The sequence below is a fragment of the Equus quagga genome, chromosome 4, assembly GCF_021613505.1.
Source record: "Equus quagga isolate Etosha38 chromosome 4, UCLA_HA_Equagga_1.0, whole genome shotgun sequence".
Taxonomy (NCBI): domain Eukaryota; kingdom Metazoa; phylum Chordata; class Mammalia; order Perissodactyla; family Equidae; genus Equus; species Equus quagga.
In genome coordinates this window covers 3,450,473-3,476,072 of record NC_060270.1, presented here as the reverse complement: position 1 = coordinate 3,476,072, position 25,600 = coordinate 3,450,473, and the positions used below count along the sequence as shown (strand labels likewise).

At 38.3% G+C, this 25,600-nt stretch overlaps 2 protein-coding genes across 2 annotated transcripts; both read right to left on the bottom strand.

Moving 5' to 3' along the window:
- Positions 1 to 3,509: 3,509 nt before the first annotated feature.
- Positions 3,510 to 4,439, bottom strand: LOC124238509 (olfactory receptor 5H2-like). Its single transcript, XM_046659552.1, has one exon. It carries the CDS (start codon positions 4,437 to 4,439, stop codon positions 3,510 to 3,512), a length of 930 nt encoding a protein of 309 aa, XP_046515508.1.
- A 13,568-nt stretch (positions 4,440 to 18,007) lies between these two features.
- On the bottom strand, positions 18,008 to 18,940 carry LOC124238512 (olfactory receptor 5H2-like). The gene has a single exon (XM_046659555.1). The coding sequence runs from the start codon at positions 18,932 to 18,934 to the stop codon at positions 18,008 to 18,010; it is 927 nt and encodes a 308-aa protein (XP_046515511.1). The 5' UTR covers positions 18,935 to 18,940.
- Between the last annotated feature and the right edge of the window lie 6,660 nt (positions 18,941 to 25,600).

Below are 25,600 nucleotides of genomic sequence, written 5' to 3'. Positions count from 1 at the left end.
ATACAGGAAATATCATGGTAAGATTGTCAGTTATTGCTGTCAAATAAACCTCAGTTAGAGGGTACCTCCTCAGAAGAGCCAAACATCTAATTATTACTATAAGTGGAACATCTTGTATATGAATTTTTTTTTAAGAATGATGGTGCAGTAGTTGATCCACTTTGACAATTCTTTTCTAATGGACAATTTTCCCTCCCATTACCCATATTGAAATGAAGCAATGGGGTTTTGCTTGGCTATCATCACTGTCAATCACGATTCCCAAGAAAAAGTTATGAAAAGGTACACAATTCTTCATCCTTTGAAACAAATGCCCTGTTGAAATCTGCGTCTGCCTGCCCAAAGCAGGGAAGAAAGTGGCATACAGAGGGTGGAAACTTTTGGAATATTTGCATGATGATGTTTCGGTAGAAAAGAGAGGATATGTAGAAACTCCATTTGACTGGTCTCCAGATATCTTGATATTATAACAGTTTTGCTCCACCGATTACTTACAAGAGTGGTTCTCTTAGTATGCTCAGCTGCTATAACAAAATGTCACACACTGGGTGTCTTTAACAACAGACATTTATTTTTTACAGTTCTGGAGGATGGGAAGTTCAAGATCAAGGTGCCAGAGATACAGTACACAGGAGAGCCCACTTCCTGGCTTACAGACAGCTGCGTTCTCACTGGGCTCACATGGCCTTTCCTGGGTGAGTACTGATATATATAGAGAGCTCTCCTGTCTCTTCCTCTTCTTGTAAGGGAACTAATCTCATCACAAAGGCCCCGCCTTCTGATGACATCATCTAATTACTTCCCAAAGGCCCTCTACAAATACACCACATTGGGGGTTAGGACTTCAATGTATGAACTTGGGGGGACCCAAAATTCAGTCAAAACACTGATTCAATAAATATGATCCCAAAACAATAGCATTAACATTTCCAAATCAGAAACTCTGTTAGTGAAGACTGCCAGTCTGTGTTTTCTTTTTTTTAATATGCCATTGGCTTCTTATTACTTTTATTTCATTTTTTGTTTTTCTTTTAAATTATTTTATTGAGGTCCTATTGGCTTATAACATTGTGTGAATTTCAGATGTACATTGTCATATTTCAGTTTCTGCACAGACTGCATCTGTTCCCTCAGAGGAACTGCAGGTGACATGGTCTAACTTGTGAAGTGGACCTCCAGAGCATAGAATAATTATGTTTTGAATGCTTATCTATTTTAAACAGATATCTTTTAAACCAAACAAACAGTTAAACCAAACATCTAATTGAATAGCTTCTTCCTGATATTTTGTCACAGTCTGTCACAGGAGTCAATCCTAGTGATAAGAAGAACAGGAATAATTCACTTTAGGTGTATGATGTTTGTGATCGTCATGAAAGAATCTTGAGAGTTGGCATGGAGCAGCCATCCCAGGCCCAGTAATCTCCTAGGCTCTTTACAAGATTGGAAAAGAGTGATGCACTCTTACTGCTTTCTATGTATTTGTGCTGTCAGATTAATTTAATTTTACAAATATTTCACGAATACTTATTTAGGACCTCATGTGTGCAAACCTCTTTGTTAAACACTGCAAAAGATAGAAAGAGACTAGGACAACTAACTTGTAATAAAAAAAGCTTGTAGCCCCCAAATAAGTATTATACAAGGCCAAGCGTGGCCTCAGAAGAATTAACTGTTAAATGTTTCAATGTTTCAAGTGAGCATTACTATCCCCTTCAAGATAATCTGGAAATGTATCATAGAAGCTGTAACATTTGAGACCGTTTTTGAAGAAAGGACACCATTTCTGTGTTTCCTTTCCCTGTGGAGAGACCTGAATTAGCAAAACAATGTACCTGAGTGAGTGAAGGCTTTCCAGAAAGCTTTCTATAACTTATTTTATGTACATCACAGGGTCCATTGGGAGAGTGTGGAGGAAGAGACTTCAGAATTAAACCAAGGTTTTATTTGAAAGGACCTCAAATAATGCCAGAACGAGCAAACCAGGATGAGGAAGATAGAGATAGACATAGAGACAGAGAGAGAGAGATATAAGGATGTGTAGATAGAGATCTAGAGATCTAGATGCAGAGATATGTAAATACCTGTATCATATAATCCAGCCCTACACTTGAACAAATAAACACAGACATGTGACTGTGTGCGGATCTAGATACATGCACCATATTTGCACATAATCTAGTAGCAATGACAATCTATTAAAAGTTACTGAAAATGGATATGATTTAATCTAAGTTCTGTTTATGAATCATTACCCAGCAGCTATGTTTAGGAAGGAAGAGCATCAAAGGGATGTGGGAGCTAAGTAACTAGAGTTTTACAAATCACGGAGCTGGGTAGCTTTGAGGGAGGGTCTGAGTGGGATCAGTCGGAAAGTGTATAGAATTTCAGTGTTGAGATAGGAAGGGCAGGGGTGGACATGAAGACAGGTCACTCGTTATACTTAGAATTTGGAGTGAGATGAAAGATAACACTGAAGGAATATAAGGACGCAAAATGTCCAAACTCTTGCTCATTTTCATGTCCTTCACAGCCACCCACTAGGCCTTATGACATCATATCACCTTAACATTATTGGAAGTTCAGTAATATGTATTTGAAGACCTCATGTCAACAACATATTCTAAAAAACTTTATGTATTACTGATTTGTTTATCTCACTACCTTAATTTTTTTAAAAAAATTCTTGGAAGATTGATCATTTCCTTCCTATTCTGCCACTTCTCTGTTTCTCTGTATGCCAATTAAATTCTTCAATCTCATCTCCTTCTGAATTAGTGAAGTATTTAAAACTATCCTACAACAAACAAACACAGCTGGAAAGGACCTTTTCAGGCATCATAGACAGTGAGAGGCAGCTATCTTTCTCATTACTCATCATGCATACTAGGCTAAGAGCATCCTCTTATAATTTAGACCAACCTTCACTGTCTTAACTCCCTTCTTATTTTTTCCTCATTTTTTTTCCATTTACCTTTATTTCTCTGTGTGACATGAGAGTTGAATCTTCAAGAAGTGAAAATCACCATGTCCAAATAAAGTGGAATGAAAGACTTTGGTGGCTAGTGGAATTCCTGAGATTACCTCTGTTCACCCAAAGGCAAACCTGCCTACACTGTGGAGTTAAATGTGATATAAGTCTCCAGGCTGCTCAGCTGTATTATTATCAAAGACATCATACTTGAGTTCTGTTCACAGGAACTACAAAATTTTAGTGCTTAATAAATGCATTTAGAGAGACACATTGAAGAATATACAGACATGTACAGTGTTTTCTGCTTTAGTTAATTGAGTATGATATAAACACCTGATTAAAGTTCCTTGTGTGTTTTTGAATAAGATATACAAATAATTTAATGAGTTTATTATGAACTAATACCTTAAGTCATTAAAATAATGGGACAATTATAATTTTAAAAAATTTGAACACTAATCAACAGATAGCAACATCTAATCTGCATAATTTTGTGACTGTCTTAATGAAAGGATAACAGTTATTAGTATGAGATCTAAACATTTCTCTTTAGCATTTTTGCCAGTGAATCTATGACTTTCCTATTTCTCAGGCTGTAGATAATTGGATTTAACAAAGGAATGATGACAGTGTAAAATAGAGAGTCCACCATATCTTGATCATCTCTCTGTGCAGATCCAGGGCGCACATACATGAAGAGAAGAGGGCCATAGTATAAAGAGACAGATAAGAGATGGGCTCCACAGGTGGAGAAGGCTTTCCTGATGCCTTGTACAGACTTCCTTTTTAAGATTGTAAAGAGAATAAGTGTATAAGAGAAAAGAACAGTCAGAATGGTGAACACTTGAATTGACCCAGAAAAAATAAATAGCATCAGAACATTAATAGAAGGGTCAGTGCAGGAGATCTTAAACAATGGCATGATGTCACAGTAAAAGTGATGTATTATGTTGTAATGACAGAAGGTTAATCTGAATAAAAAACCTACGTGAATTAAGGCATGAAGAAGGCTACCTACAAATGATGAGACTAACAGTTGGATGCATAGTCTATTGGTCATAATCACTGGATAAAGTAAAGGTTTACATATAGCCACACAGCGATCATATGCCATACTTGCCAAGAGAAAACATTCCGTGGTTGCACTGATTCCAAGGGAAAAAAATTGTATCATGCATTCAGAGAGAGATATCATCTTACTCTTGGCAAAGAAGTTGACCAGCATCTTGGGAGTCACTGTGGATGATATCCAAGCATCCACAAAAGCCAAACTCCCAAGGAATAAGTACATGGGGATGTGGAGTTGAGGGTCACTGCAGATGAGTGCAATCAGAATAAGGTTCCCCACAATAGTGATGAAATATATAAGCAAGAATACCAGGAACAGGTGGATGTGCCACTCTGGTTGATATAGAAGTCCTGTGAGAATAAACTCTGTCAGCAATGTTGCATTCTTAGTGTCCATATCCTTAATAGATGACCCCTGAAATGAAGTATAGTCAATATAAAAAGAAAATTCATTGAAGAATTATAAAAGAAAACTTGCTGAGAGTAAATGAAATAAAAGCATACACTAGGTTGAATGCCCTTAATTTTATTTACTCTTACTATGATACATGGAAACTATTTGGAGAAATTGTTATATTGGAAAAATCCAATTATTTCACTCAAAAATTATGTGCAGGAATGAACAGAGTTAGAAGAGAAGAAAGACATGCTGACTATGAACAAATTTGTGGGCAAAGTAGTGAATGAGGTAGAGAAATTCTGTGTGTAGGACATGGATGCAGTGTCAAAAGTAAAGACATTAGAAGAGCCTGGATTATAAAATAGGTGGAAAGCCATGTGAAAAATCTTGAATTTGTCATTCAAACATTAGGCAAACACTGAAAACTTTTAAGACAAGGAGTGGCATCATCAGCTATTTTACAAATTACATATTTCTTTGTGTAAACTAGGATGCAGGGAGGGGAAGCCAGTGTCAAGGCTACCATTAGGAAGCTGTTATTATTGTCCAGGGTTGGAAAATCAGATTACACATCAGAATTGTCTGGGGGAGGTTTTGTGCAAAATATAGATTCTGAGGTATATCTGTAGAAAATGACTCAGGAGGTTAATAATGGAAATTAATAATATACATTTATAAATAAATTCATTAAAATGCATGTAAAGTTTTAGTCCATGTGTGGTATCACATTGATAGTGATGAGGATGACAAAAAGATAGATAAAAATAAACCAGAATGTAGAATCACTAGGACTTGGTGACATTTTAAATGCAAAGGGGTGATCATGAAGGAGAGAAGAGTCATTTGGTGACTGGGTAGATATTGAGGGGCTGGCCCCGTGGCCAAGTGGTTAAGTTCGCACGCTCTGCTGCAGGCGGCCCAGTGTTTCGTTGGTCCGAATCCTGGGGGCAGACATGGCACTGCTCATCAAGCCACGTTGGGGCGGCATCCCACGTGCCACAACTAGAAGGACCCACAACGAAGAATATACAACTATCTACTGGCGGGCTTTGGGGAGAAAAAGGAAAAAAATTAAAAAAAAAATTGAGATTGAGAACTCAGGTGCATTGGCCAGTTTGTGGTGCGAGCATCTGCTGAATGTCCAGGTGAGATGTACTTAGTAGTATGAGGCTACAAGAGCTTAATAGAAATAATGAATTCTGGTCATTTGGGGTGGCTGAAAGCATAGTTATGCATTTCTGTCCGTTGGAGAGGCAGCATATGGTAAAAGGAAGGAGGTCGTGGATAGAAACTTAAAGGAGTTGTATTAATGAGATTTCTAAATAGATATACAAATTTACTAGATGGATAACATCCGACCCTCTTTTAGTCTTGGTGGCGGGCAATAGCTGCCATCCATGCTAGAAGGCAAAAGTTCTAGAATATGACTCTCCTGTCCCCTTGCACCTAGAGTAGGGGACTTGATTTAGGATTAACCACTGAGGTCCACCTACACTGGATTTGGAATAGGGGAGAGGGAACCAGGGGTCAAATGAAGACGAAGAGAATTTTGGTTGCAAAGGCAGCCAAGGGAGCAATAACAAGACCCTGGAAAATGCATCCTGCACCCACAACAGTGGCATCGTCAGTGTGAGCTGTGACATTCCAAGTGCAGCAGCAATGACAGCAGCTCTTATTGAGCTAGAGCTGGGACATGATTTTGGCTGTTGAATGGCTGGCTTAGTTCTTTGTATTTCTGCCCATTTATCCAGTGGATTTCTCCAACTTCCCTAGCATTTCTATGTTATAACTAATTTCCATTCGATGAGCTCATTTCCTCCTGCAACCAAGAGATTCGACTCGCACAAAAGGAGACAAAGAAGAGATAGAAAAGGATATGAGCAGAATGATCAGAAAAGCAGGAGGGAATTAGAAAGCTGAGTGTTGTGGACTTAAAGAGAGGAAAACACTCAGGGACAATGTGAAGTACAGTGCTGAAAGTAAAATAAATGCTCTGGTAGGATAAAGAGTATACAGAGATCATTGAGTGTGGAAATGAGACTTTAGTGTGTTTAGTGAGAACAGTTTCCATTTTGTGATGGAGTTGAGGTCAGAGAATAAGGAGATTTGAATGGGAAACAAGTGACAGTGCAGTAGGAAAATGAATAGAGTTCTCCAAGGTGTGGACAACAGTTGACACCTGTCCACTGCCCATAGACAGATCTGGAATTTCTTCCTGTTTAACAACGTCATGAAAGTTTGCAAAAGAGAAAGGAAGGCATTGAGAAGTTAGGGGGGAAAGAAGTGGAATTGGAAATTTGGTGGGTGAACAGAAAGCAAAAGGCAGGAGGAGAAGAAGGTAGGGAACAACAGGCAGAGATGGTCAGTGTAGGAAAGACAAGGCCAGGAAGAGGGAGAGAGGAAGGCACTGAAAGGCTGAGGCGGAGAAAGGGGGAGGCTCAGGGGGTGGGGTGAATGTTTGCCTTAACTCTTGTTTTTCTCTAAAAGTTGTCAACGCTGGGAATCCTTTCTTTTTCTTTTAGCCAAAATTCCAAGTTTATTTTCCTACAGAATTTGTGTATGAAAGTGATTTTCATTTTAAATTTTACTTTAAAAACTTTGTGCTGTGCATAAATATACTGGCACTGCCTGAAAGTTCTTTCCATATTTAATGGTTGCTTTATCTTTTTTACTGTCATTAGAACTGTCTTTCTCTGCAAAACTTGATGGTTTTACTTGAGAGCACTTTCTTCTTCACCAGTTTTATTACAAGAATAAAACTGAGCCAAAGACTGAATCCTAATTTAGGCCATTAAAGAACTAACGCCAATAATTGTAGTTGTTAACTTATTTTTATTTGAAATGGGCTTCCTTCCATGAATCTCAAATCACTAAATAATCAAAACTTCTCAAATTCAATGTGTCGGTACTTATTAAGTCATAAAACTGGAAAAAGCATTGGAGGGACATTTTTTGCATTTTTCTTCCTCTCTATATACATTACATATATTTATATTATATATAAATTACTCAATTTTTTGTTAAAAGTGGGTGAAAGGTAGGAAGGTCAATATATTTAAGTGATTTAACTTAATAGATTAATCACAGAATGTGTTTATTAAAAGAAATAAATATTTTGAAAAGAATCCTCAGAAAGATTTCTTATGTGGCAAACATTATGACCTGAATCATTAAACCCACTTTAAATTGTTTAATGTTATAGTTTACCCAAACTAGTCTTACGGAGACACTATAATTATCTTAACCAGATAACTAAATACCATTGAAGACTACAATTCAGTCTCAGAGCTATTTTACTTATCTAGATTTTCCTCACAGTAATAAAACAGTACAGATTATTCACTGTTTGCTGTCTATTTTCAGTTGACTATTTTCACATATGTAAATCAAATAAAAATTATTATAAATTTAGCAGTATTTTTAACTTTCTATGAAAAATGTTAAATTTTATAGAAATCATTTTCTCTTACCAATACCTGTTAAGAAACTGTGGAGATCCTTTCAATACACTAGGTGTGCAAGAGCAGAAAAATATACAAAAGCACAGAAATGACAATAACATATGTAGGATTTCTTTCCACACTGATTCATTTGGAAGCTTCATTTCCCAAGCTCAGGAAAATATGGTTTATATTAATTTTTTTTAACAGGAGTCATCCAATTATACAACTGTGTAACCTTTGTGCCAGAAAGGGAAGAAGTAAAGAACTAAAATTCCCCTGATAGCACCCAAGGATCCCCTTTAGGACAAAGCTAAGCTGTTCTTCTGGGCATCATGTATTTGGACAAGCGTGAGGAGTCCAGGTTGCCCCACAGGGCATTACAGACTCTGAAGTCATAAACATCAAGCCGTTGTAGACAATGCTAGTTTTAACACTTGGAATTGCACTTTATGCCACTATTTTCCACCACAAATAACACTTCTGACATGTTTATGTAAACTCCAGTTTATTTATAAATTTTGATGCTCTGAATTCTTAGATTAGTATGGTCTTGTCTGAGCTAATCCTGCATGATTTTAATGAGGCCAGAGTTCTAGATTCCCTTCAGGAGCCAACCCCAAGAATGTTGTCCTCCTCACGCAAACCGCAGCTCACATCCAGCCCTGGGCATAACTCCCCACTTTAAGCTGAAATCTGATGAGAAATCTTAGGCAAAGGTCAAGGGAGGAGCAAAGGAAAAGCAGAGCAAAGGACCGCAGTGAGAGGAGGCCCAGATCAGAGCTTCCCAAACTTTCATGCCTGTGAATCACCTGGAGATCTTTTCTTTTTTTCTTCTCCCCAAAGGCCCCCAGTGCATGGTTGTACATGTTCTAGTTATATGGCCTAGTTTGCTGTGTAGGGTGCCGCCTCAGCATGGCTTGATGAGTGGCACTAGATCCTTGCCCAGGATCTGAACTGGCGAAACCCTGGGCCACCTATGCAGAGCACATGAATTTAACCACTTGGCCATGTGGCTGGCCCCTGGAGATCTTGTTAAAATGCAGATTCTCTTTCACAGGTCTGGGTGGGGCCTGAGGTTATTCATTTCTAACAAGCTGATGCCTGTGGACACATAGTATCCACAGGGCCTTCTTCATTGGAGGACCTAGATTATCAGACAGCTAGATAACTGGAGAAGCCTGACATAGTCAGTGGAGCTAACATGCCAAGAGAGAAGCAGGAGGAACCAGATGGGGCCAGGGAGACCAGCCTGGGTGGGATCACATGGGGTCAAGATGCCAGGTCAGGGCCTTTGTTCTTTACTCCAAATTAGAGAGAAGCTGCTAAGGGATTTTGAACATGATGGTAATGTGTTCAGATTTGCCTTTAAGCATTAACAGAGAGGTTGACAACAAACATTCATTCAGAAAACTAATTACATTCATTATGTCAAAATAGTATAATATGAAAAGTGACATTTTTATTTGATATCTTAAGTGCAACAAAATGTTTATCATTCACTTGGGATGTCATTGGCAGGTAGGGGGAAAAGCAAAGGGCATAGATTTTGGTAGACTCATTAATCAATTATCCTGTGTTCCTAGAATTTTGCTAGTGAAAGCCAAAAAGAGGAAGAAAAAACAACATAGATAAAAGAGAAGTCACTGTGAAAACCTCAGCAGATGAGTGGAGTAAGTGGTGTGACGTGCAGAGGTAGCTTCAACATAACCTAAACTTGACTCTAATTTACTGCCCCATTCAATTCTGTGTCATTATCTCCTAACTCATTTGTTTCCCTTTCTATGAGTACAGAGGTCTGTATTGCTGCTTATAGCATGAGCAGTCTTTTCAATTTTAATCATTTTAATAGGTGGGTTGTGATATCTCATTTGCATTCCCCAATGATGAATTATATTGAGGATATTTTTGTGTCCCTGTTTGACATCTGTATATCTTGTTTAGTGAAGTGTCTTTACAAATCTTCTGTGTATTTTTTAAATTGAGTATATATTTCCTTATTATTGAGTTTTGAGAATTCTCCATATATCCTGGATACAAGGCTTTCATCAGATACATGATTTGCAAACATTTTCTCAATGATCTTGATCTTCTTTTCCTCTCACAAGATATCATACTCATCCATTATGCTGACTGGACCTAGTGAGCAACTACCACAGACTTATCAGTAGACATTTACATGCCAGAAGGTGAGAAATAAATCCAGCAAAAATCCGAGGCCCATTGATCTCAGTGAAATTTCTAGGGGTCCAGTGATGTGAGTCATATGGAGACCTCACTTCTAAGGTGAAGGACAAGTTGTTGCATCTAGCCCCTCTTGCAACCCAGAAAGACAAAATGTCTTGTGGCCCCTTTGGTTTTTGGAAGCAGCATCATCCTCATTTGGGTGTATTACTCCAACTTATTAAATGTCGGAATAGAACAGCTGCTAGACTTGAGTGTGGCTCAATATAGGAGAAGGATTTGCCAAAGGTCTAAGCTATTGTGCAAGCTTCACTGCAACTTGAGCCATAGGATCCAGCAGAAAAAATGGTGCTCAAAGTGGTTTCGGCTGATAGGGATGCTGTTTGGAGCCTTTGGCAGGCCTCTATAGGTCAATCACAGACAAGACCCTTAGGTTTTGAAAATCTGCTCTATGTTTGAGAAACAGCTGTTGGCCTGCTACTGGACCTTAGTAGAGACTGAATGCTTAATCTCAGGCCACCAATTTCCCATTTGACCAGAGGTGCTTTTCATGAAGTGGGTGTTATCTGACCTACCAAGCCATAAATTTGGGAGTGCACAACCACACCATCATCAAATGGAAGTAGTATATACACAATCTAGCCTGAACAGGGGAAGAAGCCACCAGTAAGTTACATGAAGAAGTGGCCTAAATGCCCATGGTCCCCACACCTGTTCTACTGGCTTCTCTATCCAAGCCTGCACTTATGACCTCATGGAGGTTCTAGATAATCCATACACAGAGGAAGAGATGACCTGGGCCTGGTTTACCAATGGTTCTGCAGGAAATGCAGACATTTGAAAGTGGACAATTATAGCATTACTGCCAGTCTCTGGGACATACCAGAAGGATAGTGGTGAAGGAAAATCTCCCCAATGGGCAGAACTTTGAGCAGTGCATGTGTTTGTTCACTTGCCGAGAAGGATAAATGACCAGATGTGTAATTATGTAATGGTTCATGAGCTTTGGCCAAGGATTTGCCTAGAAGGTCAGGGAATTAGAAGCAATATTACTGGAAAATTGATGATAAGGAAATTTGTAGAAGAGGTATGGGGAGAGATCCCCCTAATTGGGCAAAAAACATGAGATATTTGTGTCCCATGTGAAAGCACCCCATGTGACCTCAGCAATGGAGGATTTTAGTAATCAAAGTGGATAGGATGACCCATTCTGTGGGCACCAGTCAACCTCTTTCTTCAACCACCCCATCATCACCAAATGGGCTCTTGAAAAAAGGGGCTATGGTGGCAGGAATGGAGGTTATCCCTGGGCTTAGCGACACTGACTTCCACTCATCATGGCTGACTTTGCTAAGGCCATGGTGAGTGCCCAGTATGCAAGCTACAGAAACCAACCCTGAATCCCTGTTGTATCACCATTCATTGGGTGATCAGCCAGCTATCTGGTGGCAAGTTGATTACATTGGACAGATTCCGATGTAATGGAAGGGCTGTGTTTATTCTTACTAGAATAGACACTTACTCTGGATATAGATTTGCAATCCTGCATTCAATGCTTCTGCCAAAACTCTATCTGGGGACTTACAAAATTTCTTGTCCACTGTCATGGTGCACTGTGTGCTGTCCACACAGCATTGCTTCTAATCAAGGAATTCGCTGCCGAGTAAATAAAGTGCAGCAATGGTCCCATGCTTATAGAATTCACTTGTCTTACAATTTTCCCCAACATCCTTATACAGGTGGTTTCTTGGACAATGTAATGCCCCTTTGAAACTCAGTTATAGCACCACCTAGATGGCGTTGCCATGCAGGACTAGGCAAGGTTCTACAGAAGGCTGTATATTTTCTGAATCAGCATCCAGTGCGTAGTTTCTCCCAGAGCTAGGATTCATGGTTGTAAGAATCAAGTGGTGAAAATGGGGGTGGCACCACTCACTATTACCCCTAGTGATCCACTAACATAATTTTTGCTTCCTGTTCTCATGGCCTTTATGCTCTGCTGGCATAGAGGTCAAAGATCCAGAGGGAGGAAGCCTTCCACCAGTACACATAGCAATGATTCCATTGAGCAGGAAGTTAAGACTGCCTCTGGGCCACTTTGTGCTCCTCATTTCTCTGAATCATCATGCAAAGAAGAAAGTTACTGTGCTGGCTGATGTGACTGATCCTGACTACCAAGAAGAAATTGAATTACTCCTACACGATGGAGATAAGGACAAGTATGTCTGAAATTCAGGTCATTTAGGTCCTTGTAATGAAAGTGAATGGAAACCTCAACAAACCAAGCCAGGCAAAACTTCTAATGGCCTGGGCACTTCAGGAATGAAGATAAAGAAAAATGACCAGGTACCAAACTGACCAACAGAGGTGCTTGCTGAAGGCAAAGGGAATACGGAAGAGATAGTGGAAGGAGGTAGCTACAAATACAAGCTACAACCACATGACCAGTTACAGAAATGAGGACTGTAATTGCTGTGATTACTTACTGTTAAGTTTAGTAAGAATACATTTGTGTGTGTGTACATATATATGTGTGTGTGTATGTATATTTATGTGTGCATACATATATACCTAACAAATATCTTTATTTTCTTTCTACTCGTGTACTCTTATCGTGTAACATAAAATGTATTGACATATAATAATTAAGTACTGTTAATTTTATGTCATACTATTTAAGTTATAAAACTAATGAGAAGAGTAAACATCACTCAAGGATTTTACCTTCTCCTCTGTGGAAGGATTTATTGCATCTTCGGCTGTATACAGCATAGTTGTATCATGTTAGGTGGACTTATGACCATCCTATTGTCTTCTTTGGAGTTTAATTATGGTTTAGGGAATTGTGTGTGGGTGCCACTGTGACAATGGGTGGACTTGTGATGGTTCTTCTTGTGTGTCAACTTGACTCAGCTATGGATGTCCAGATACCTGGTTAAATATTATTTCTGGTTGTGTCTGTGAGGGTGTTTCTGGAAAAGATTGTAATTAAATTAGTAGACTAAGAAAAGTAGTTGGTCCCCCTTAATGCTGGTGAGCATCATCTAATCTGCTGAAGGCCTGAATGGAACAAAAAGGCAGAGGAAGGTTGAATTTGCTCTCTGCCTGACTGGTTGATCTATGACATTGATCTTCTCTGACCTTGGGCTCTCGTGGTTCTCAGGCCTTCAGACTTGCTGAAATATGTAACGTCAGCTCTCCTATTCTCAGGCCTTAAAACTACTCCATTGGCTTTCCTGGGTCTTTACCTTGCAGAGAGCAGATCATGGGATTGCTCAGTCTCCATAATCATGTGTGCCAATATCTTATAAGTATCTTTAGATATAGATAGAGAGATTGATATAGATTTATCTATATGTTTTTGTGTGTGTGTATATGTGTGTGTGTGTGTGTGTGTGTGTATGTGTGTATATCTTATTGATTCTGTACTCTGGACAACCCTGACTAGTACAAACACTGGTTGTACATTCAGTGAACTTCTTTCTTTATCTTGAAATGTACATAGAAGTATCATGATGCAACTGTTAGCTGTTACCCTCCAATAAATCTGACTTAGAAGGTACCTTCTCAGGAGAGGTATCATCATATCATGACAGCATGAGGGTTATCTTGGATATGAAATTTCTTTGAAAATGATGGTCCAAAAGTTGATCCAGCTTGATAATTAAATTTTCTAATAAACATATGTGTCTCTCATTAACTTTATTGACATAAGGCAATGGGATTTTGATTGACTATCATAGCTGTCAATCATGAAATAATTCAATCAAAGAATAATTCACTTTAAGTGTATGATACATGTTATTGTCGTAAAAGAAACTTAAGGATGTGAGCTGGTGTGGAGCAGCCATCTCAGACCAAGTAATCTCCCAGGCTCATTACAAGGTTGAAAAAGAATGATTTGCTCTTACTGCAAAAGATAAAAAGAGTACTAAGACTTCTAAATTGTAATGTAAAAAAGCCTGTAGGCCAAAAATAGGTAGTGTGCAAGGCCATTTGTGTCTTAAAAGAAGAAGTAAACTCTGAATGTTGCAAATGATGGGGCATTCCTATCCTCTTCAAGGAGGTCTGGAAATGCATTGTGGAAGCTGTAATATTTGAGATACGCCTTGAAGAAAGGATAGCATTTCAACTGTAAAAGAAGATGGGGGCTCTTGCCATTCCTATTCAACACAGTACTAGAGATTTTGGCCAGAGCAATTAGGCAAGAAAAAGAAATGAAAGGAATCCAAATAGGAAAGGAGGAAAGGAAACTCTCACCATTTGCAGATGACATGATTCTATATATAGAAAATCCTAAAGAACTCATCAGAATTTCTGACAAATTGGAAAACTATTAGAAATAATCAACAACTACAGCAAAGTTTCAGGGTACAAAAAAACTTACAAAAATCACTTGCATTTCTATACTCTAATAATGAACTAACAAAGTGAATTCAAGAATACAATCCCATTTACAATCGCAGCAAAAAGAATAAAGTATCTAGGAATATATACAACCAAAGAGGTGAAAGACCTATACACTGAAAACTATGATGTTACAGAAATAAATTGAAGAAGAAATAAAGAAATGGAAAGATATTCTGTGCTCGTGGATTGGAAGACTAAACACAGTTAAAATGTCAATATTACCTAAAGCAATCTACAGATTCAATCCATCCCAATCAGAATCGCAGTGACATTATTCATAGAAATAGAACAAAGAATCTTAAAATTTATATAGGACAATGAAAGACCTTGAATAGCCAAAGCAATCCTGAGGAAAAAAGGACAAAGGTGAAGGCATCACAATCCCTGACTTCGAAATGTACTACAAAGCTATAGTAATCAGAACAGCAAGATACTGGCACAAAAGCAGACACATAGATCCATGGCACAGAAATGAAAGCCCAGAAATAAAACTACACATCTATGAACAGTTAATCTTCGACAAAGGAGCCAAGAATATACAATGGAGAAAGGAAAATCTCTTCAATAAATGATGTTGGGAAAAGTGGACAGTCACATGCAAAAGAATGAAAGAATGCCATTATTTTGTACCATACGTAAAAAGTAACTCAAAATGGATTAAAGACTTGAATGTAAGACCCAAAACCAATAAAACCCCTAGAAGAAAATATAGGCAGTACACAGTTTGACATCAGTCTTGACAGCATCTTTTCGAATACCATGTCTACTCAGGCAAGGAAAACAAAAGAAAAAATTAACAAATGGAACTATATCAGACTAAAAACTTCTGTAAGGCAAAGGAAACCATGAACAAAATGAAAAGACAACCCACCAATTGGGAGAAAATATTTGCAGATCATATATCTGACAAGGGGTTAATTTCCAAAACATGTGAAGATCTCATACAACTCAGCGACAAAAAAATATCCAATCAAAAAATGGGCAGAGGATATTAACAGACATCTTTCAAAGAAGATATACAGATGGCCAATAGGCACATGAAAATATGTTCAACATCACTAATTATCGGGGAAATGCAAATCAAAACTACAATGAGATATAACCTTACACCTGTCAGAATGGCTATAATTACCAAGATAAAAGATAACAAGTATTAGAGAGGATGTGGAGAAAAGGGAACTCTCATACATTGCTGGTGGGAATGCAATCTGGTGCAGCCACTATGGAAAATAGTATGGAGATTTCTCAAAAAATTAAAAATAGAAATACTGTATGATGCAGCTATCCCACAGTGGAATACTACTTGGCCATAAAAAGGACAAAATTGTCCCTTTTGTAACAACATGGATGAATCTTGAAGATAGGATGTTAAGCAAAATGAACCAGACAGAGAAAGACAAATACTCCAGTGATTTCACTCATCTGTGGAAGATAAACACACACACACGGATAAAGAAAACAGACTAGTGGTTACCAGAAGGGAAGGGGGTTGGAAGGTGGGTGAAATGGGTAAAGGGGCACACATATATGGTGATGGATAAAAATTAGACTACTGGTGGTGAGCATGATGCAGTCTACACAGAAACTGATATATAATAATGTGCACCTGAAAAACAATGTTTTAAACCATTATGACCTCAATAAAATAATTGAAAAAAAGAATAAATAAACTACTGAATGCTTTAAATGAGGGTGCAATCCTGTCCTCTTGAAAGTAGTCTGGAAATGCATCGTGGAAGCTGTAATAGTTGAGAAATCCTTTAAGAAAGGACAGCATTACAATTGTAAAGGAAGATGGGGGCATTTAGGAGAAAGAGGGGGTGCATTTTTGTGGAGAGAACTGTCTTAACAAAAGTATGTACCAGAGAAGATGGTGTTTCCTGAAGGCTTCCAGTCACTCCCTTTGGGTATTGCACTGCATTAGGAGAAATGTAGAAGAAGAGATCTCAGAGTTTAACCAAGGTTTTATTGGAAAGAACTTCAAATAATGCCAGGAAGCAACTGTAGGGTAAAGTATATACATATATTTGTTTATATATTTATTTATATATATATATGTTCATGTATATGTATTTTTATATATATGTTTATGTATGTATAGATATGTTTATATATCATGTAATATGAACATACACTTGAACAAATAAGCATAAAGAAATGCATATATATGTATGTATATACACACCGATCTAGATACATATATCATGTATGCATATAATCTGTTAGCAATGACAAACATTAAAAGTTTATCGAGAGGAATATGATTTAATCAGACTTCTCTTTATGATGAGCAATCTGGCAGCAACGTTGGGGAAGTAAGAGTATCCGCAAGATGTAGGAGATAAGTTGCTAGAGTTTTGCAGTTCACAGGAGCTTTAGTTATCAGGGTGAGGGCCTGAGTGGTATCAGCAGAAATGTGTGTGAAAACAGTGATGAGAGAGGAAGGGCAGTGGTAGACCTGAAGATGGTCGCTCATTATGCTCACAGCATAAAATGTGATGGAGGACTTTTAGGGCACAAAACATCCAAACTCTTGCTCACTTTCATGTCTTCCCCAGACAGTCACTGGGCACTATGACATCATATGCTCCTAACATTATTTGAACTTTGGTAGCATGCATTTTGAAGCCTCACATTGTCAACAGCACATTCCAATAACCTTTATACATTTCTGATTTATCTTATTAGTTTCCTTTTTTAAAAATTCTCAGAAGATTGAGACTAGTTCCTTCCTGTTCTCCCACTTCTTTTCCCACTCTATGTACATCCCAATTAAATTCTGCAATCTCATCTCTTAGCTTTTGAATCAGTGAAGCATTGCAGACTGTCCTACAAAATACAAACAGCTGGAAAGTGCCTTTCAAGGCATCGTAGACAGTGAGAGGCAACTCCTCCTTCTTGTTAGTCTTGGAAGCACACTGGTATAAGAGCATCCTCTTACAGCTTGACCTGAACTTCACTGTCTTAACTCTCTTCTCATTTTTTTCTTCATTGTTTGTCCATTTCTTTTTATTTCTCAGTGTGATCTGTGAGTTGAATCCCTAGACAAAGTGAAATGTACCATGTACCAATTAAAGGGGAATCAAAGACCTTTGATGGCTAACAGAATTCCTGGGATTTGCCTGCACTCACTCAAACACTAACCTGCCTCCACTGTGGAGTTAAATATGATATGAGTCTCCAGGCTGCACAGCTGTATTCCTATCAAAGACATCGTGATCAAGTCCTATAGAGGAACTACATTATTTTAGTGCTTAAGACATTTATGAAGCCATAGTGAAAACAGACAGGCATGTAAAATATTTTGTTTTCCTCTTTAATTATTTTAATACACGATTAAAATTCTATGTTTTTGAATAACAGACACAAATATATTGAAGTGTTAATTAGGTACTCCCACTTGAATTCATTAAAATACTAGGACAGTTATAACTGCAAAAAACTTTGCACTCTAACCAAAACAGAGCCACATCTAATCTGCACAGTTGTATGACTGTTTTAAGAAGAAGAGAACAGATATTAGTATGTGACCTAAACATTTCTCTTTAACATTTTTTCAAGTGAGTCTGTGACTTTCTCATTTCTTAGGCTGTAGATAATTGGATTTAACAGAGGAATGATGACAGTATAAAATAGAGAGTCCATCATATCTTGGTCATCTGCTTGTGCAGATCCAGGGCGCACATACATGAAGAAAAGAGGACCATAATATAAAGAGACAGATAAGAGATGGGCTCCACAGGTGGAGAAGGCTTTCCTGAAGCCTTGTACAGACTTTCTTTTCAAGATTGTAAAGAGAACAAGCATATAAGAGACAAGAACTGTCAGACTGGTGAACACCTGTATTAACCCAGAGAAAATAAAAATGATCAGAACATTAATTGAAGGGTCAGTACAGGAAATTTTAAACAATGGCATGATATCACAGTAAAAGTGATGTATTATGTTAGAACTACAGAAAGTTAATCTGAGTAAAAAAAATACATGAAATGCGGAATAAATAAGGCCACACACAAATAATGTGACTAACAGTCGGATGCATAGTGTATTAGTCATAATCACTGGATAAAGTAATGGATTGCATATGGCCACATAGCGATCATACGCCATTGCTGCCAAAAGAAAACATTCTGTGGTTGCACTGAATGCAAAGGAAAAAAATTGTATCATGCATTCAGAGAGAGATATCTTACCCTTGACAAAGAAGCTGACCAGCATCTTGGGGGTCACTGTGGATGATATCCAAGCATCCGTGAAGGCTAAACTCCCAAGGAGTAAGTACATGGGGATGTGAAGGTGAGGGTCATTGCAGATGAGTGCAATCAGTCCAAGGTTTCCCACAATGGTGATGAGATATATCACCAAGAACACCAGAAACAGGGGGATTTGCCACTCCAGTTGATATGCAAGTCCTGTGAGAACAAACTCTGTCAGCAATGTTGCATTTTTAGTATCCATATTGTTACTAGATGGCCCCTGAAATGAAATGCAGTAAATGTAAAAAGAACATTCACTAAGATTGTATAAAAAGGAAACTGGAGGAAAGTAGTTGAAATAAAATTAGTCAATTATTCAGTAATTTCATTAACTACTTCTATAATACATGGAAACTAATTTGGGGAATGATGTAATTGAAAATGTAATTATTTCAGTTGAAAAAATGTCAGGGTGAAATGGCCCATGGCCTACTGGTTGTTTGTTGTGCTCCGCCTCAGCTGCCATCATTTGGTTCTGGGATGCACACCTACACTGCTCACCAATGGCCCTGCTGTGGTGGCAACCCACATAAAAAACAGAGGAAGATTGGCATGGATGCTAGCTCAGGGTGAATCCTCCTCTGCAAAAAAAGAAAAAAATGTCAGAAATTAACAGATTTAGAAAAAAAGAAGACATTCTAAACATGAGCTAAATTTATGGGGATACTTGAGTGTGTTATGGAAATTCTGTGTCTGGGATCTGGATGATGGTCTAGGGAAATGAAGTGTGAATTATTGTAAAATGAATTTAATGGCATGTGAAGGATCTTGAACTTTATTCTTAGGGCAATAGGCAAGCACTGAAAACTTGTAAGACAAGGAATGGCATCATAATATGTTTTTTAAATTAAATATTTGGGAGTGTAGAAAATACTCTGCAAGGAGGGAAAACTAGAGTCAGGGATACTAATTAGGAAGCTGTTACTCTTGTCCAGTTGTTCCCAAACCAGATTGCAAATCAGAATTGTCTGGGGGACTTTTTATACTAAATATAGATGGTGAGATATCACTGTAGAAATTGAATCAGTGTGCCAAGAAGGAAGTCTAATAATCTGCATTTCAGAATTGCCTCCCTTGATTCCAATGCATGAGAAGTTTTTAGTCCATGTGTGATATGATATTGGGAATGATGAGGAGGACAAAGAGATCAAAATAAATCATAATGTGGAGTTACTAGGACTCGGTGACGTATTAGCTCTGACAGGGATGGTGAGTGAAGGAAAGAGGAGACCCTTGGTGACTGCTAGATGGTCATCAAAAATTGAGTTTGAAAACTCCAATGAATTGTCCAGTTTGTGGAGAGAGCATCCTCTGAACATCCAGATGAGATGTATTTAGTAGTATGAAGCTACTAGAGCTTAATAGCAACAGTGACTTAGGAATTACTGGGGTAGCTGAGGCATACTTATGGATGACCTATCCGTTGGAGAGTGTCTATAAAGTAAAGAGAAGAACAGCATGGAAAGAAACTTGATGAAGTTATATTAAAGAGGTTGTAAGGGAGTGCATGTAATTTTTAGATGGCTAAAAACTGATCCTCTTTTCTACTGATAAGTCTTGATCTCAGGCAAAGGTTACCACTCACTCTATAAGTCAAAGTGCTAGAAACTGACTTTCCCATGTGCCTTGCACTTAGAGTGGGGGACTTGACCTAGTTGACCAGTCAAACTCACCTACCCTGGATTTAGAATATGGAGACAAGGAGACAAAGAGACAAGGAAAAAAGAGAATTTTGGTTGCAAATTCAGCCAAGGCAGCAATATCTACACCCCAGCACATGCATCCTGCATCTGTACCAACAGCACCGTCAGCATGAGCTGTGCCATCCAGAGTTAAGCAGCAGTGACAGCAGCTCCTATTGAGCTAGTGTAGGGATTTAATTTTGGCTGTTGACTGACTGTATTTCTTCTTCCTGCTCCTGCTCATTTTCCAGCTAATACCTCCAATCTCCCTGGAATTTCTATGTTAGAGTCAATTTCCATTCAACTAAGTGATTTCCTCTTGCAACCAAGTGCCATGGCTCCAACCAATGAGAAATAAGGGAGAGACCAGTAAAGGATACTGAAAAGAAGGACCAGAGGAGCAGGCAGGGAACTGGACAGCTGGGTGTTGCAGACTTGGAGAAAGAAAAGATGCTCAAGGTCATAATGAAGTACAGTGCTGATTGTGAAAATGAGTGCTGTGGTAGAACAAGGAGCAAATAGAGGTCATTGAGGGTAGGAAATAAGAGAATTTTAGCATCTTTAGTGAGAGCAGATTCCATTTTATGATGGAGTTGAGGCCAAGGAATAATGAGAAGTGAATGGGAAACACGGTGCACAACATGATAGGAATGTTTTTGACTTCTCCAAGAAATGTGGAGAACCGTTAGCATGTGTCTACTGCCTATAAACAAAAGTAATTTTTTTTTCTGTAGAGCATCTTAATAAAAGTTTCCAAAAAAGAGGAGAGGAGAGGAAGAAGAGAAAGGGAACAGTAAATGTAGCAAGGGGAAATTTAGGTTAGTGAAGAAGAAAGAGTTGACGAAAGTAGGAAGAGAACAAGAGAGACACAGATGGATAACTGTGGGAAAGACAAGCCTGTGACGACAGTGGAAGTATCTGAGAAAGGCCAAGGGGAGGAAAGGGAGGCTCAGAGATTGGGGGTGAATGTTTGTCTTAACTCTGGTTTTCATAAAACATTGTCAGTATTGGGAGTCCTTTCTTTTAGTCAAGATTTCAAGTTTATTTTCCTAAAGAATTTGTGTATGAAATATATTTTCATTTTACATTTTACCTTAGAAACTTTGCAATGTTCATAAATATACTAGCAGCGCTTGAAAGTTCTTTCAATATTTAAAAGCTGCTTTATCTTTCTTATTACTTTCATTAGAACTGTCTTTCTCTAGAAACCCTGCTGGTTTTACTTGAGAGCACTTTCTTCTCCACTAGCTTTTTTAGTAAAATAAAATTGAGCCAAAGACTGAAACTTAATTCAATGATATAAATAATTCCAGTTGTTAAATGTATTTTTATTTGGAATGGGCTTCTTTCTGTGTAACCCCAAATCAGTAAATAGTCAAAAATTCTCAAATTCAATATACATATGGGTCCTTATTAAGTAATAAAGGTGGAAAGAACAGTGGAGGAACATTTTCTGCCTGTTTCCTCCTTTATACGTATTTAGACTACTCAGTGAAATTATTGTCAGAAGTGAGTGAATGGATAGAGGAGTTAATTTGTAGATAAATTACCTTAAAAGTAGAATCAGAGAATGTGATTAATTAAAAATAATGGATCTTTTAATAAGAATAACCAGACAGATTTCTTACATAGGAAACATATGACATGCTATTTAAATCCAGTTTAAATTGATTAACATTCTAGTTCTCCAAAACTTATCTTATGAAGTCATTATAGTTATATTATAAAGACAATAAATTGTTAAGGGGAACAATTCAGTCCTAAAGATATATTGCTTCTCTAACTTAGTCACAAAAATAAGATAATTCACTAACTGTTGTACATTTTTCACCTGCCCTTTTGGCATTTTGTAAATCAACCTAATTTTATTATAAATTATGAAGTACTTTGACTGTTTTATATAAAAATACTGAATGTTGTAAAATTCATATTTCTCTTACCCATGTCTTGTAAGTAATTGTGGAGATTCTTTTACAGTTAGGCCTTCTAAGGTAGAAAAATATACAATAGCACAAGAATGACATAACATAGGTAGCAGCTCTTTGCATGCTAATTCACTCTGGATCTTTCATTCCCAAGCTCATGAAAATGTTGTTTATATTAATTTGCTTTGAACATGAGTCAACCAATTATACAACTGTGTGCTTAAGCCAGAAGAGGAAGGAGTGAAGAAATAAAATTCCCCTGATAGCACCCAAGGATTCCCTTTAGGACGTAGCTAAGCTTTTCTTCTGGGTAGTGTAGATTTTAACATGGATGAGAAGTCCAAGTTATCCACAAGGCATTACAGACTCTGAAATAATAAACATCAAGTCATTGTAGACAGTGCTGGTTTTAATGATTGAAATTGCACTTTATGCCACTACTTTCCACCAGAGAAGACATTTCTGACGTAGTTATGCAAACTCTAGTTTATCTACAGATTTTGATGCTCTGAGTACTTTGATTGGTGTGGTCTTGTCTGAGCTGATCATGCATGATTCTAATGAGGCCAGAGTTCTAGATTCCCTTCAGGAGCCGACCCCAAGAAAGTTGTCCTCCTCATGCAAGCCGCAGCTCATGTTCAGACCTGGACCTAACTCCCCACTTTGAGCAGAAGTCTGATGAGAAATCTTACTAGGCAAAGCTCAGGGAGGAGCAAAGGACCAGAGTTGGAGGAGGCCTAGATCAGATCATTCCAAACTTTAACGCCTGTGAATATCCTGAAGATCTTGTTAAAAATGCAGATTCTGTTTCACAGGTTGACTGGGACCAAGGGGTCTTCGTTTTTAACAAGGTAATGCCTGTGGCCACCTGCCAGTTACAGGGCCTTCTTCATTGGAAGGCCTAGATTATCAGAGAGCTGGGTCACTGGAGGAGCTCAACATGGTAAACGTTGTTGACATGCCAGGGGAGAGCAGGAGGAGCCGTATGGGGCCAGGGGTCCCAGCATGAATTGGATCACATGGGATCTGGAGGCCAGACTGGGACCTTTGTGCTTTAACCCAACTTAAAAGGAAAGCTATTGAGGGATATTGAACATGGTGCTAAGGTGTTCAGATTTGCCTTTAAGTATTAATAGAGTGGTTTACAAGGAATATTCCTTCAGAAAACTAATTATGTTATTTATGTCAAAATAGTATAAAATGAAAATATCAGTATTTAATATCTGAAAAGTAACAAAATGTTTATCATCCACTTGAGACTTGATTGACAGCTGGGGAAAGCAAAGGGCATATCTTTTGATAGACTCATTAATCAATTACCTTACGTCATTATTATGCTAGTGAAGATCTAAAAATAGGAGAAAAAATGTACAGCCATGAGCAGCATAATGATATTTCAGTCACTGCTGGACTGCATATAGTACAGTGGTTTAATTAGATTAGTACCCTATAGCCTAGGTGCATAGTAGGCTGTACCATCTAGGTTTGTGTAAGTACAGTCTGTCATGTTTGAATAACGGCAAAATTGTCTCCAACTTATTTCTCAGAACATATCCCACTTGTTAAGTGGCCCATGGCTGTAGATAAAAGAGAACATAAAAGAAAACTCTTTAAATGGGCAAAAAAATATGAAACTAGTTGTGTCCCATATGAATACTCACTAAATGGAACCTCAGCAGGGGAGAAGTTTAGTAATAAAGTGGATAGGATGACTGGTTCAGTGGAGACCCATCAACCTCATTCACCAGTTGTACCCATCATCACCAATGAGCTCATGAACAAAGAAGCCATGGTGGCAGGGATGAAGGTTATGCATGGACTCAGTAACAGGGACTTCAACTCACCATGGCCAACTTGGCTGTGGCTACTGCTGATTACTCAATCTGCTAGCAGCAGTGACCAACACTGAGACCCCAATATGACATCATTTCATTGGAGTGGCCAGCTAGCTACCTGGTGGCAGGTTGTTTACATTGGAAAATTTCCAATGTAATGGAAAAGGAAATGTTTTGTTCTTACTGGAGAATGAGGGGGATACAAGATTGCCTTGGTCTTACTGAATTCTTTATCCATTGTCATAATATTCCAGGCTGCATTGATTCTGATCAAGGAATTCACTTCACAGTAAAAGAAGTGTGACAGTGGCCCCCTGCTCATGGAATTCAGTAGTCTTGCCATATTCCCCCCCATTCCAAAGCAGCTGGTTTGATAGATCCAGGGAATGGCTTTCTTAAAGACTCAGTTATAGGGGCCAGCCCTGTGACCAAGTGATTAAGTTTGCATGCTCTGCTTTGGTGGTCCAGAGTTTCACTGGTTTGGATCCTGGGCACAGACATGGTATTGCTTGTCAGGCCATGCTGAGGTGGTGTCTCACCTAGCACAACCAGAAGGACCTAGATCTAGTGTAGAAAATTATGTACTGGGGGCTTTGGGGAAAAGAAAAAGAAAAAATAAAAAAAGATTGGCAAGAAATGTTAGCTCAGGTGCCAACCTTTAAGGGACAAAAAAAGACTCGTTTATAGCACTGACTAGATGGCAATACCTTGAAAAGCTAGAATAAGGCTCACCAGAGGATGTGTATTTCTGAACCAGCTTCCAGTATATGGTACTGTTTCCTCTATTGCCAGAATTTACAAGTCCAGGAATCAAGGGGTGGTGATGAGAGTGGCACCAGTCCACTATTACTCCTAGTGACTGACTATCAAAATGTTTGCCTCCTGTTCCCATGACCTTATGTGCTGCTGGCCTTGAGATCTTACTTCCAGAGGGAAGAATGCTTTCACCAGGAGACACAACAATGATCCCACTGAGGTGAAAATTTAGATTGCCACTCAGTCACTTTGGGCTCTACGTTCATTTGAATCATCAAAGAAGGTAGTTACTTTGAAGGCTAGGGTGGTTGGTTCTTTCCCCAAGGGGAAAATGGACTAATAGTCCACAATGGAGGTTAGAAAGAATATGTATGTAATACAGGTGATCTCTTAGGGCTTCTCTAAATGTTACCATGTCCTGTGATTAAGGTCAATGAATAACTTTAACAAACCAATCACAACAGCAGATCTATTGGCCCACTCTTGAGGAATGAAGGTTTGGGTCACTCCACCAGGGAAAAATCAATGACTAGCTGAGGTGCTTGATGAAGGCAAAAGGAATACAGAATTGGTAGTGGAAGAAGGTAATTAAAAGTACCAGCTATGGGTGAGTGGCATCAGTGTCATGGTGGAGTGAGCTCTCCCTGTAAACTCTCCCTTCAAGGATACA

Coding starts and splice junctions, on each gene's coding strand:
- LOC124238509 (XM_046659552.1), bottom strand. CDS start 4,439: ATGGACACTAAGAATGCAACATTGCTGACAGAGTTTATTCTCACAGGA.
- LOC124238512 (XM_046659555.1), bottom strand. CDS start 18,934: ATGGATACTAAAAATGCAACATTGCTGACAGAGTTTGTTCTCACAGGA.